The 13,922-nt window shown below is 42.0% G+C and overlaps 2 protein-coding genes across 2 annotated transcripts; both read left to right on the top strand.

Annotated features, from left to right (window-relative positions):
* Positions 1–2,383: 2,383 nt before the first annotated feature.
* LOC137398074 (protein FAM200C-like) lies at positions 2,384–3,082 on the top strand. Its single transcript, XM_068084178.1, has one exon. It carries the CDS (start codon positions 2,384–2,386, stop codon positions 3,080–3,082), a length of 699 nt encoding a protein of 232 aa, XP_067940279.1.
* A 409-nt stretch (positions 3,083–3,491) lies between these two features.
* LOC137398073 (protein FAM200A-like) lies at positions 3,492–4,157 on the top strand. The gene has a single exon (XM_068084177.1). The coding sequence runs from the start codon at positions 3,492–3,494 to the stop codon at positions 4,155–4,157; it is 666 nt and encodes a 221-aa protein (XP_067940278.1).
* The last annotated feature ends 9,765 nt before the right edge of the window (positions 4,158–13,922 follow it).

Raw genomic sequence — 13,922 nt, 5'->3', positions numbered from 1 at the left:
CACACGGGGTTCGGTGGAAGCTGATGGATGGTCTTAACCAGCATAGACTAGATCGAGGGAAGTTCGTGCGCAGGAAGGACCTATGGAGACACGAAATTACTATCCGTGCTTGGGTGAGGCAAGCCCTGACGCTTTCCCGATCCCAGATACCGCCTACGCTCCTCTGTGTGAATGGCAAAGATGTAGTCCAAAACGAAGGATGATGACCCCCAAATGTCCTCCACTCAGACATTGAGAACCATCCCAACCTGACCGGACAGTCAGAAGCCTGCCCTAAAAGCGGCAGGACCGGTACTTTCCCTACCTTGGGAATGGCAACCGCAGAAATCACAAACCTACCACAGACGTTAGACGGCCCAAAAGACTGGTCCTACTCCACCGCAGAAAGAAAGTATTCCAGGCCTCACAAAAGATGTCCTGGAAGACACCACTAAAGCAAAAAGCCCTCAGCCGACCTCATTCCACCTGATATTTCCTCCCATAAAGAATGGAGGGACGGCCCATCCAGTTTCTCTTAGACATGGGAAGCACTGCAAACCTGATGAATAAGCAGGTCTTTAACCGACTGCCCAGAGCCGTTCGAGACCGACTCAAGGAGAGTGACAGCCACGGGTTACTGGCTGACGAAACCTGGCTCCCCTTCTATAGGATATTTTGGCTGACAATTCATCTGAGAGATGTGAGGACTGAGGAGGTCTTTGTAGTCAATCGCCTAAGCAAGGATGCCATACTGGGAAAACCATTCTTCATGGCCCATCAGTGTTCGTTTGAGTATGAACAACCGGTGGTCCGAGTGGATGACGAGCAGCTAGTCTGCACAGATGGGCTTTAACGACTGTTACATAGCAAAATACAGGTGATCGGGAGAAGGTGGTTCCAGCCCGGAGGGAGTTGGCAATTCATTCTTGCATCACCGTGAGAAATTATTGCTCTATGGGGCTGATTGAAGGGTTTCTCGACAAAATCTCAGTGGCAAATAGCCACTGAGAGTAGCCACTGAATCAGCCATGACCCAAAGGACTGGTCATCACCCCTAGTATGAACATGACGGAGTGGCCATTGGATATCTGGTCCAAAGCCACCATTGGCACATACACGGGGGTGGAGACCCCACAAGTCGAGGAAAACAACTCTACTGTACGAAACCTGTCCGACTTCAGCCAATGGAGTGCCCGAGTTGACCCGACCGCACTGTGAGGGGCGAGTCAGACAGCGAGGTTGGCCTCCATGCTGAGTCGGTATGCCACCGTGTTCAGTACGGGCGGCGACGATGTAGGTAGGACCTACGAGGTAAAACTTTCCATTCCACTCAAGGAGGTAACTCGTCCAACCTGGCAGCTCCCCACAGGCTCGAGCCAGAAAAGGAGGCGGAAGCTGAAAGACAGGTCTAGGACCTACTCAAGAGGGGCTCATCAAACCAGCTAGAGTAGCCTGAAGCTCTCCCGTGGTGCTGGTCCAAAAGAAGGATGGGAAATAGCGTTTCTGCATTGATTATCAGCGATTGGACACCGTCACCGAGTAGGACGCCTACCCCTTACCCAGGATCGACGACAGCCTGGACGCGCTGTCTGAGAGTCATTACTTCAGCACATTGGACCTGGTGAGTTGGTATAGGCAAGTATCCCTGGATGAGGAAGCACAAGAGAAGTCGGCCTTCTCATCACAATGTGGATTGTGGAAGATGTTGCCCTTCTGGATGACGTCCGCCCCAGCCATTTTCTAAAGCAGTGGTTCCCAACCTGGAGGGCATTCCCCCCCAGGGGGGAATTTGGTATTTTAAAGGGGGAATTTCAGTTTTTATAGTTTCGCGTTTGCCGAATGCACATTTATGCCTTAACAAAATCCTAAAGGTGTTTTCTGTTCTCTTTCCTTTTCTATTACATGTTTATTCTGGCTAGGGTAGACCAAGTGACTTTTATTGTACCTTCATTAAAATACAGTCTGCATGTACTGCACATGTAATAATCTTTGCCAACAGTTTGGAAAAATTCCAATAAGCAATATTGACCTTAATTAATGACCCTATTAACGAAGGTCACTAAGGCTTAGTTTGACGTTGTGCTGCTCACAGGGCACATGTAATTGACACAAGGACACACTCACTTATCAACTACTGCACCACGTGTGAAAGAAAAAAAATCTGGTAAGATTATTTGTACAAGTATGATCACATATATGCTTACATTATTGTTTCCTATTATCACTCATGCCATGTCTTACTTGCTTTTCTGCAAAGAAGTCGCATAATCATGCATCTATAGAAGTAGATCAAATAAAAAATTCTAATACAGTCACAGATTATTATTATTGTGCAGACATATACTACATCGCTTATAATATTTTTCATTCGCTGCTTTATATTAGAACTATCAATTAGTGCAGGATGTCAAAGGCAAAAAAACGAACCTACAATGAGAGTTACTTGGAGTATGGGTTTTCGTATCTCATGAAAAACGGTCTCCAGCTTCCGCAATGTGTGATATGCCTGAAAACTTTTTTAAACGACTCTATGAAACCCTTTCAGTTGAAGCAACACTTGCAAAAAATTCACCCCACACTAGCTGAGAAAGACCTGGATTACTTTCAGTCCAAAGAGCGGCAAGTAAAGAGAAGTAGACTTGATGCAAATGGAGATCTTTATGCTCATAGTAATGTACTTATTACAGCTTCATACGCTGTTTCCTACAGTATTGCTCAGTGTAAAAAGCCACATACAATAGGAGAGACCCTGATCAAGCCATGTATGTTAGACTGCGCATCAATAGTACTTGGAAAATCAGCTGAGCAAAAGTTTCAAGACCTCCCGCTATCCAACAACACTGTGAAGCGACACATTGATGATATTGCAGCAGATATTGAGAAAGTAGTTGCTAAGATTAAAGCATCCCCATTTTGGGCCATACAACTTGATGAGTCAACTGATGTTGCCAGTCTTTCCCAGCTATTGGTGTATGGTAGATATGTGCATGACACATTCATTGAAGAAGAGTTTCTGTTTTGTCAGCCCTTGCTTAGAACAACTACGGCAAGAGATGTGTTGAAAGTAGTTGAAAATTTCCTTGAAAAGGCCAAGTTAGATTAGGAGAAGCTAATAAGTGTATGCACTGATGGAGCACCTGCTATTTTAGGATGTAGATCAGGCTTTATAAAACAGATCAAGCAGGAGAACCCTGATATAAAAGGAGTGCATTGCTTCATTCACCGTGAAGCATTGGCATCAAAAACTCTCCCACAAGCGTTGAAATTGAACTTGGATGTGAACATAAAAGTTGTGAATTACATCAAAGCATCAGCACTAAATACCAGATTGTTCTCAGCACTATGTTCTGAAAGTGATGTCATGTTTACAACTTTGTTATTTCATACTGAAGTGAGGTGGTTGTCCAAGGGAAACATATTAGGCAGGCTCTTTGAGCTACGATCTGAGGTTATGAAATTTCTTGAAAGTAAAGGCCAGCATAAACTTTTAGCAGCTATGAAAGCTGATAACTATGCATTTGAGACTGCATACCTGGTTGATATATTTGCCTCACAAGTTGAACTTGAAGTTACAAGGGAGCAATCATCATGTCCTTGCCTTTCATGACAGCATTGATGCTTTCAAAGCAAAGCTGGTACTGTGGCATACACAAACTTGCACTGGAAACACGGTATCCTTTCCCACACTCACTGAATTATTGGAAGACAAACCTGCTCCTGGCAGTCTAGTGGCAACCATTACTGAACACCTGTTCGATCTTAAAACAGAATTTGGACGCTACTTCCCTGAATTACCTTCAGAAAAAAAAAAGATGCTCAACATCACACGAAATCCATTTCAACGCACTGTTGAAGAAATTCCAGAGGAGCTACAAGAGGAGTTTATTGAGTTGGTTAACAATTCTGCACTGAAAGATGATTTCAGATCAATGTCTATTGACCAGTTTTGGCTCTCAGCAAGAAACCTTTCTCCATTCATTGCTGAAAAGGCAATAAAGATTCTGATGCCATTTAGCTCTACATACCTATGCGAAGTAGGATTTTCATCAATACTGCATCTTAAAACTGAGAAAAGAAATCGTCTTGACCTTGAGAGCGACTTGAGATGTGCATTATCAAAAACAAAGCCTGATTTGTGTAAACTTGCACAGAGGCATCAGCAGCAGCCCTCTCATTAAATTCATAATCTCACAGCACCCCTGTTGAGTGTACAAGAATAGCAACAATGTTGACATGATTCATTACTATATGTCGTACTCTCAGTTATTTAACAAATAAATACATGTATATGCTGCTGACCTACATATATGTACCTGTGCAGCCCTTTCAGTGAATACCATTTAGTAAAAAATTCACACTCCACATTTTTCAGGGAGGGGGGAATTTGTATTTTAAAATTTTGCAAAGGGGTAAAAGCAAATAAAAGGTTTGGAACCACTGTTCTAAAGGCTCATGGAATGCGTCCTATATGGCCTCCACTGGCGAATGCTATTGCAATATTTTAATGACATTATTTTCATCACACTGGACTCTGATACACACTTGCACCGGCTGAAGAAGGTCTTCCAGAGACTCCACAAAGCCAGATTAAAACTGAAACCATCTAAATGTGAACTATTGCAGCCTAAGTCTGCTATCTGGGTCACATCGTAAGCCAGGACAAAGTATCTATGGACCCAGACAAAGAAAAAACAGTTATGGAGTGGCCAGACTCACGCGGAGTGCAAGAACTCCAACAATTCCTCGGGACAGTCGGCTACTACCGACAATATATCTTGGAGTTTGCCACTATAGCGCATCTCTTGCATCGACTGCCTGCAAAGGGAGAATCGAGAGATGGATGGAGAACAGATTGATTTCAACAAGCTCAAGGTCAGTATGAGCACCGACCCAATCTTGGCTACCCAGACCCCCGGAGGCAGTACATATTTGGACACGGATACCATTGGCTGTTGAGTAGGGTCTGTGCTGCCCAAAGTACAAAGGGGCTGCGAGAAGGCCATTGACTGCTATGGTAGCATTACTCTCACCCCTAAAAACACAGTTACTGCGTCGCTCGGTGAGAATCGCTCGTGGTTGTCAAGGCGGTGAGGCACTTTTGGCCTTATCTGTATGGAAAACAGTTTCTTCTACAGACAGACCATGCTTTGCTCCGCTGGTTGTGCAGGAGGAGGGAACCTTCGAACCAGGTGGCCAAATAGGTCGAGATCCTGGCGGAGTTCTGCAACATTCTGGGACACTGGTCAGGAACTTGCCACGGAAACGCAGATGGGCTGAGTAGGCAAACCTGCGATGATTGCTGGCAATGTGTGAGCATTAAGCAGAAGGACGGAGGCCCCTCACGGAAGGAGATGGAAAGGGAACAATAGCCATTAGCCGCATGGGTGCCGACCAGTTGCCTTGATCAGACAAAGCCCTCGCCAAGGTGGGATCGACCCTGGGCAACATCCCATACCTTGAACGGCCGGCCAACAACTCGCATGGGACTCCCACCCCCACAGTGGCGGGAATGAACTTGAGTGTCGGTAGTTCCCTTAGGGGCTACCAGCCGCGCCAGGGAAATCAGGACCGAAAGGCGAGCTGGCAAGGCTACATGCCACTGGACAAAGACCAGTGGCCATCATTTACCGTGCCATTGCCACAGCAAAAGATGTGCCAGTGGACCACCTAAAAGTCGGAAGCAGAGAGTTAGATATACTGCACCACATGCTGGGCTTACTGCCCATACGACAGGACGGCATGCTAGAAGCATGTGTGGCCCCGCAGGGCCACGCTTGATGGTGCGCAATCCGCCCCACGGATTTGCGGAGACCACTGTGTGGCAAACGCATACCCTGGCTCAGTCCGAAGCAAGAAGGATGACAAGCCGCCTTCAGCTGACTCGGTACTGGCCTGACGTCCTCAGTCTGACGGCTCCTCAAGGATTTTGAGGTGTGCCGGGCCGCAAAGCATGGAAGGACAACGGCGGCCGGAGGGAAACAAAGGCTCTACACCGGACGGCCCTGGCAGAAAGTGTGTCATGGAACTGGATGGGTCATTTCTGGTCACACCAAAAAGAAAAAAGTAGGTGCTAGTCTTCACCGACCACTTCACTTGATGACAGGACGCACAAGCACTGCCTAGCGCCACGCCGCCGGTGGTTGCAAACGCGCTGGATGAGCGGGTGTTCTGCTACCTCAGCTTGCAAGAGCAGATTCACACAGACCAGGGGGTGCAGTTTGAGAGACAACTGATGGCCGAACTGTGCCAACTCTGAAATGTGTGAAAAACACACGTGCATCTCCATACTACCCACAGGCCATTTGGATCATTGACCGGAATAACTGAAGATTCGGAGAACACTTGAGGGTACTTCTTTTGGCCCTGGAACAGGTTTAATGGGATCGGTTGATTCTCTATTTGATGAAAGCATACCGGAGTACTTCCCCTCCGCAGCCGGAGAAACAGCCAACATGCTGATGTTGGGATGAGAGCTGAGGTTGCCGGATCTGCTGGAAGGTCACCTCCCACCGACTGAGTTCCTTCCTGTCTACGAGCATGCCCTCAAGGTGAGGCCACGGCTACAAATGGTACAAGAGGCACTACGACAAAGCCAGATAGAAGTGAGACAGGAGGACTAGGAAAAGCCATCGATGTACGCCCCAGGCGACTGGGTATGGCTCACAAACAAAAGCTAAAGATAGGGAGAAAATCCCAAGCTGCAGGCGAAGTTCGTGGAATCACACCAAATCCTGAAGGCTTGGGGCAACCACACATATCTGGTGGAGCAACAGAGCCTATATTCCATCCAGAGCAAAACAAGGCTGAAGCCCTACCATGTTTGCCCAGTGAGGCTGGGACTAGCCTCCGCCACTCTGGAGCCAAGGAGGGCCCTAACATGAAAGGGACTCGACTCAGCAGGCCAGAGAGAAAGCCGACGGAAGTCAGGAGCGACCCAGTGCCAATGATACTGCCCCCAAACTGAGAAAAATTGTCGATGGAGGCCACAAAAAATTAAGACAGGAGACAATTCCCAAAAAAAACTTGATTGGAAATGAAGAAAGAGAGTGCAAATGACCGAGTTCAGTAAAAGTCCCAATAAGAGAAGAAGTTCAGGGAGCACCGGAATCAAACCTGGAGGAGGCCAAAAAAACTGTGACTCCAAAAATCCCATCAACTCCAGAAATCCCAACAGCTCCAGTCCGGCACAATCTGAGACCGGTCCGTACAACTAGAAAGCCAGAACGGTATGGAGGTGGAGTATGTTACTCCCTAAAATTGTACGGAAACGTTCCGAGGTTGTATGCCAAAACAGCAAAACAGCCCTCAACGACGCAACCAAAGCTTTCATTTTAAAGCACTCGTTTTTTTGGACGACTTTAGAGCGCTCGAGAAGATGGATGTCAAAGGAAACACATCACTACAGGATCTACTGACTTTGGTCATGATTAGCTTGAAAGAAGCTGGAGAAGGATGGATAGGCCAAAGTTGACAAATGTGGTGGCCTGCAAGGGGGATAGTACAGAATTCAACATGGCATGAAAACCGGACTCTGCCATTCAGGAGATTACCGAGGAGGGAGCGGAGGCACGGCTAGATGCAACCCTCACGGAGGAGGGAGTGGAGGCCCGGCTCAACGAAACCTTGCTGGAGGAAGAAGAGGAGGAGTGTCGGGTGGCTAATAAACGAACAAAAAGGACACAGGTCTGCCCCTTCATCGGCGTTGCTTTCTTCTCCACTGACTGTTGCGATTAGGGAGAGTACGCCGGTGAGGGAGCTGGAACCAGAGGAGAACAGGCCCTGAAAAAAAGCCAGTGGTGACGAAAATTAAGTATCTGTCTGCCCGGACTGTCATGCAAGTGGAAGAGCAGCTTAGGGACGGAGGTGCCACATCCGTCAGTTTACGACCAGCACTCGGCGGATTTGCCTTCATGTGCTGCAACACCACACTGTGTTTGTATGTTTTTATAATTGACAGCACGTGTCATGGAACCAGATGCTGGTGCACCACACTACTCACTAGCAGGGGGAAGTAGAGCCGGTGGTTTATCTGGTCGTCCAGCATACCTGAGAGCAGTTCTGCCAGGAGAACATGTGGGGCTCTCTGGCGATGGCTGCCCACACTCCCACTGTTTGAAGAAAGAGATGCTGCAGCTCAGGAAGAAGAGCCCAGCAGGCCGGGACAAAGACCCGTTTCCCGGCCCGGATTTGCCCAGCCTCAACCAAGAGAAGCCAGACGTTCTTGGACCAATTCAAACACCACATGCTGACCGAGATAGTGGGACAGACTCCGGCTAGCCAGACTCTCCTGCAGAATAAACGCTGCCGAGCCTGGCTGTTGGCCCATGATGCACAAGATTAGCGAATGCCGTGGAAACCATGCAGACAATTTTGAGGCAGGGACACCTGGAGGACCAAGAGCACCGGTTGCTGGACAAACTTAAGCGCCTCTGCTACGTAGCCCGCCAACAGAGGCCCTGGCACATCTGGTGCTCTCCGAAGATGTGAATTGGAAACCCTAGTCGCCAATGGGGGAGTGTGTGGTGGATGGCGTCTACCTGCAGCTGAGCCAAGTCAAAGCCAAGTCGAGCCAAGTTAGGCTGAGTCAAGCCGGAGCCAAGTCAGAGCCGAGCCTGTGCTGGCCCGGATAAATTTGGCTTTCCAAAATTCTAACAAGCTACATGAAAGGTACAGCGCCATTCTTGACTTGATCGTCACTTCTAATAAAATTTCACAAGAGAGAAGGGTTAAAATTACAGCTCCATTGTTTTTAAATGAATAATTTATAGAAATTTGTTACCTTTCCTTGTAATTTCTGAACTCAACTTCACGTGTAATGTTAAAGTTTTCCTTCAAAGTCAGCTCCGCCCCTTTGCCTATACAACATTTATAAGTTATGCCAAACTTATGGAACTATACATACAGTTATGCTGTGCACCAAGTATATTTTATTGTAAAAATATGATTATTATAGTCATAGAGAGTAACGAAACATGATTGCTTACAGCTATTAACTACATTAAAAACTCATAGGAATTTGTAAACTAGATAAGTCTGCAAATTCATCAAAAGTGCCACCAAAATGTCTCAAAAACAGCAAAGCTGTCTTTTGATAATGGTTCAGTTTAAAAAAATAATTTGTTTTGCTCTACATCAATTTTCGACAAAATTTATTTATTTTACAGCAAATTGGTTTTATAAATAGGTGACACAAATGTTAGCATTTTCGATGAATGTGACGGCCCTTTATCTTAAAAAGTAAGTCAACAAAAGTTTTATAAATCATTCCATTGTTGTTCCTTTAATCATGTCAGATTTTTTTATTGACTGATTCAGCTTATTTATTATTGTTAACTAAATATTAATTTATAAGTTAGTGAACATTATATCAGTCAGCTGCTATTTGATATGAGGATAAGTTGACTCATACATGCAACACCTTACACAGCTAACCCAGTATTGTGATATACATGTATGTAGTATGTAACAAACAAAAGAGCCTAATTTACAGAACATTATTTGACAAGGATTATGATTGAGACTGCAGAATCTGCCACTGAGTGTATTAATAAACACATAAAGCACATTGTGATGTTTAAAGCAATCCTCGACACACATGACTGTATTCACCACACAATGCAGTAATTAACATTTCAATCAACATTTGACATGGGGAATTGTACAAAAAATTGATAAGAACTTTTTCCTACCAGAATAGAGAGATGATGTTGGATGAAACTGGATATCAGATATGATGTCTCCAAAGTCTTTCTCTATTTCATTCAAAGCTTCACTCAGAATAATAGCAATGTAAATATTTGATCCGTACTCTGGTATTTCTACTGTATATTTTCCTACCAACATGGCGATTGGCCTCCAATGACCATTCTTGTGTTGAATGTGCAAAATCTTTCCACAGTCACCCTCTTCAAACCTTTTAAATTGAATTTCAATATAGATAAACTAATCGCCTCATAAATATGCATGTGGCAATGTGGAAAAATTTGCACGTGGAAGTGCAGGCCTAAGCACGAAAACAAAAACAAGCTGGAGTGTGAGCCAAGGCTCATGAGAACTGCACGCAGAAGTATGAGTGATGGGTCAGGTTTAGTGTTGAACAGCAAGAATTAAAGTACAGTGAACCCTTAGGATACGATTAACCTGACATACAATTTGTTCACCTCAAAAAGTTGAATGTGGTGAAGGTTGCACCTCATCATACAAGTTTTATTTCACCATTTGAATTCAAGAAAATTTTTGCCCAAGTTCAAATTCAGCAGTCAATGGGCTTATTATGTACGTCAAAATAACAAAGACACTGAAATGCTGTTCGCTGAATACATTCCGACAATATTTGAAGAAGACACGACGACCAATTTCTCTCATGTCACCATTCCAAGTGAAAAACTTTGTTAAAATTATGTAAGCAAAAGCAAATATTCATTTTTTGCGTTATACTCATATTTACTATAAACTTTTATTCATCATACACATAAAAATATAAGGAATCTCTATTTAATTTGTTTCCTACGTATTCTGAGACCGATACAAACGTTACAGGACAAAGGAAAACATGATTTTGTTGACAACAAAGTTGGACATTAGAAATAAATATGAAGAAGGTGCCTGTATTGTTAATATTGCCAAGAAATATGGTCGCAACAAATAAACAATTACTACTGTTATTAAAAACAAGAAATCCAATAAAGCAAGCGCAGGGAAAACCTTATGACTGACGACTTGAAAAACTTAGAGGCTATGCGCTGCATCAGCATTAAAGAAGTGCAATTATTTAGTGAAAAAGTATTATTTAGTGAAAAAGTATTATTTAGTGAAAAAGTATTATTTAGTGAAAAAGTATTATTTAGTGAAAAAGTAGAAGAGACAGAAAAAACCCACATTGGCAAGCATCAAGAAAGCTATGCAGTAGACGCTACTACAACGTAAATATTCGGTTTCAGGAACAGTTACACTATAGGGAGGTTACGTTGTAAGAAAAGGAAAATACATGCAAATTGCCTATTTGGTTCCAAGATCTTTCCGAACTAACTTCTTTGGGAGATACAAAAAGAAAAAAACTTTAGTTAACCCTTTTAATTTGTGGGCTGTACCATGAGTGCACAATAACTGGTTTGCATCAACAGCTTTTCACCTTTTTATGATCAATCTCACCGGTGTTATAGATCGTAATTACAGTAAATTTACAACAATCAATAGGGACTGCACCTTTTTGATGCTCCTTTACAACAATTTGCTTATTTTTCTAAACAGCAAAGTATATTCTGTGAAGTAAAGCTAATAACAGATACTTTGCATGTCAAAAATCAGGCAAAACAGCAACATATTTTTAATATAAAAATCAGTTCTACTTGTTCATCGTCTATTACTATCCAGGGGTCAAGGCTAAGTTTAAAATAATTTTTGATGATACTCTAACTTGAGAAATTAAGACTGGTAGACCGATGCTGTAACACTTGCACCAATTGATCGCCTTTGTATTTATGAATAAATGTGCAGCTAATCTATTCGTCTTTTTGTCGACACATTTAACAATTTATTGCAACAAAGTGGAATGTCGCAAAAGTTATATATATTACATGTAGCTATGAAGCTAGACATGATGTCTTTTCTTCTGTGAGGCTGGCAAAATAAACTAACATTTAAATCAATTCAGAAAACTTGCATGACTTGACAATTCACGTTATATGGAGTTTTTCACATGGTGGGAAAAAAAACTTCACATACATCTATAACGTTATCTGTAATGTACATTATAGGAGGTATACATTATAGGAGTGTCTATGGTAAATTTGTATGAGAACCTTAACAGGCTCATTGTAAATAAACTTCAAAAAAAGATTTTTACAGGCCTTTTTATAGACAACGTTAATAAAAGGCGTGTTAGCTATTTTAGAAAAATTTTCAGGAGTTGTTAGAAATATAATTCATTGGATAGATTTTTTTCAAAAGACAAGTGTTGAAAAGCACAGATGATTACAGTAAACCTAGCAAAATAGCTATAGAAGAAAGTGCACCTGAAAAAATACCAATCGCTTAAGATTTTTAAAAAGAATTGTTAATTTTAAGTGTTTAATTTACAGATGTTAACTAATGTTAACTGGTACATAAAACAGTACTCTACAGTTCATGTATAAATTGTGAAATTATTTATCATTTTGGAGTGTCATGTTTTTTATGTTTTATTCATTTAATTTTATGTTTTATTGCATTTCATGTTTAATCGTGTTTTTGCAGGCTGGCCCGTTCTTATTGTATGAATACGAATCATCTTTTGTATGTAACTCATACATCACTAGCTACTAAAGATAACTGATGCATCCAAATTACCTTGTAGAACTTGCTAATGCCCTGCCATGTAGGGTATAAATATGTACAATTTTCTGTATGTATGGTTACATTGATTATTGTGCACATTTCATTCAATTCAAACTTCAACCTTTTCTGGATCTTTTTATAGGCGTTAGCTAGCTAGCAATTGTATGCATTGCACCAGCATTTACAGTGCACCAGCCAACATCATTCTCATTAGGTAATGAAGTAGGTTATTTCCTACCATGCACCAAGTTAGCTTGTTTTCTTCGAGCGCTTTCTGCACCAGCAGGAAAGCTGGGTTTTCCTGGTCATGTCTGCATTTCAGGAACCAAATGGAAAATTTTTTCATTTGAAGAGTAAAGAGGTTGGAGTTGTGATCTTTTCGAAAGGACTAGACAATTTCTTTTAACACGCTAAACAGTTCCATTTCACGATGTATTAAATTTACTTTAAGTCTACAGTGAAATAATTGTCATTGATACATTTTTGCCTTCTCTCTGTTCCACTCGCTACATGTACCAGCTCAAATCCCGTTAATCCAAAAGTATGTACGTCCTGCATAATAAACAAATTTTCATTTTTCTTTTTAATGGCCATTAAAATAATTGTCAAGCATGCAAATGGCCGCTTTTGAGAAATGTATAGCTCGGCCTTTCGTGTCGTGTTAGGTTAAGAAATATTGAATTATGCACGCTAAATGTCATAGGGAAAGCAAAGACAGAAACTGATAGGTCATAAAAGGTTAGTGGTGAAAATTTGAAATTCGGTAAATTAGTCAAAAATAATTACTAAAACTGAGCTTTAATTGCGTGTGCGTTTAGTAAGCAAAGCTTATTTGCAGTGATTTCAAAATTTAAATAAATATGCCACTAAATACGTTGCAGTTTCTGTGGATAATTATATTTATTAAAGTTAACATAATATTTTGCTACTAATTTTCAATGTGTACAACATTGTTATAAAATTTGGATGATTTTTACCAGGGCATGCTGGAATTGTGTAATTACATTGGTTTCTGTACCCTGGCATACAGTTTTTTGACCAAAAAATGCCGATCCTGGAACAGATCAACACCGTATTCTGACGGTGCACTGCACTGTCTGATGTGTGCAACAAACAATTTATCTCAAAAACTCGTTCTCTTGAAGCTGTTTTGATATTTTGGCAATATTTTTCATTTCTTTAGCCAATCAAAAATATCCATTCATATATTCAAAAATACATATGAAATTGTTCCTAACAGTTTTTGACGAATAAAGATTTTCCGGTGTATATTTTTGTAAGAAAAAATATATCCAGGAGGTCCTGGTCTATAGATCAACATTTAAAGAAAATTTCAAGGGCAAGCGATCGTTACTAAATAATAACGGAATGAATAACCAGACATGACTTTCTTTGACTATCACCCTAATAACTCTATGTTTTCAAATACAAAACAAGTTTTTTGAATGAAAAGTAATTTCATGTTTATCTAGAAAAATCTAAGGTATCGATGTGGTAGACCAAAGGTTCTCGGTGAACATCATTGCATTAGATTTGAAACGTTCTCCAAAGATTCTTATATGTATGTTAGTGTTATGTATTGCTGGTTGACAGCTAACAATTTACTTTACAGTTGTGTAAAACTTATC

This window comes from Watersipora subatra, chromosome 6, assembly GCF_963576615.1.
Source record: "Watersipora subatra chromosome 6, tzWatSuba1.1, whole genome shotgun sequence".
Classification (NCBI taxonomy): Eukaryota; Metazoa; Bryozoa; class Gymnolaemata; order Cheilostomatida; family Watersiporidae; genus Watersipora; species Watersipora subatra.
The sequence above is the reverse complement of the archived record's forward strand: the minus strand, read 5'-3'. Positions and strand labels throughout refer to the sequence as shown.

Bases quoted from the DNA above. Each gene is read 5' to 3' on its own strand.
- LOC137398074 (XM_068084178.1), top strand. From the start codon at position 2,384: ATGTCAAAGGCAAAAAAACGAACCTACAATGAGAGTTACTTGGAGTAT.
- LOC137398073 (XM_068084177.1), top strand. From the start codon at position 3,492: ATGCATTTGAGACTGCATACCTGGTTGATATATTTGCCTCACAAGTTG.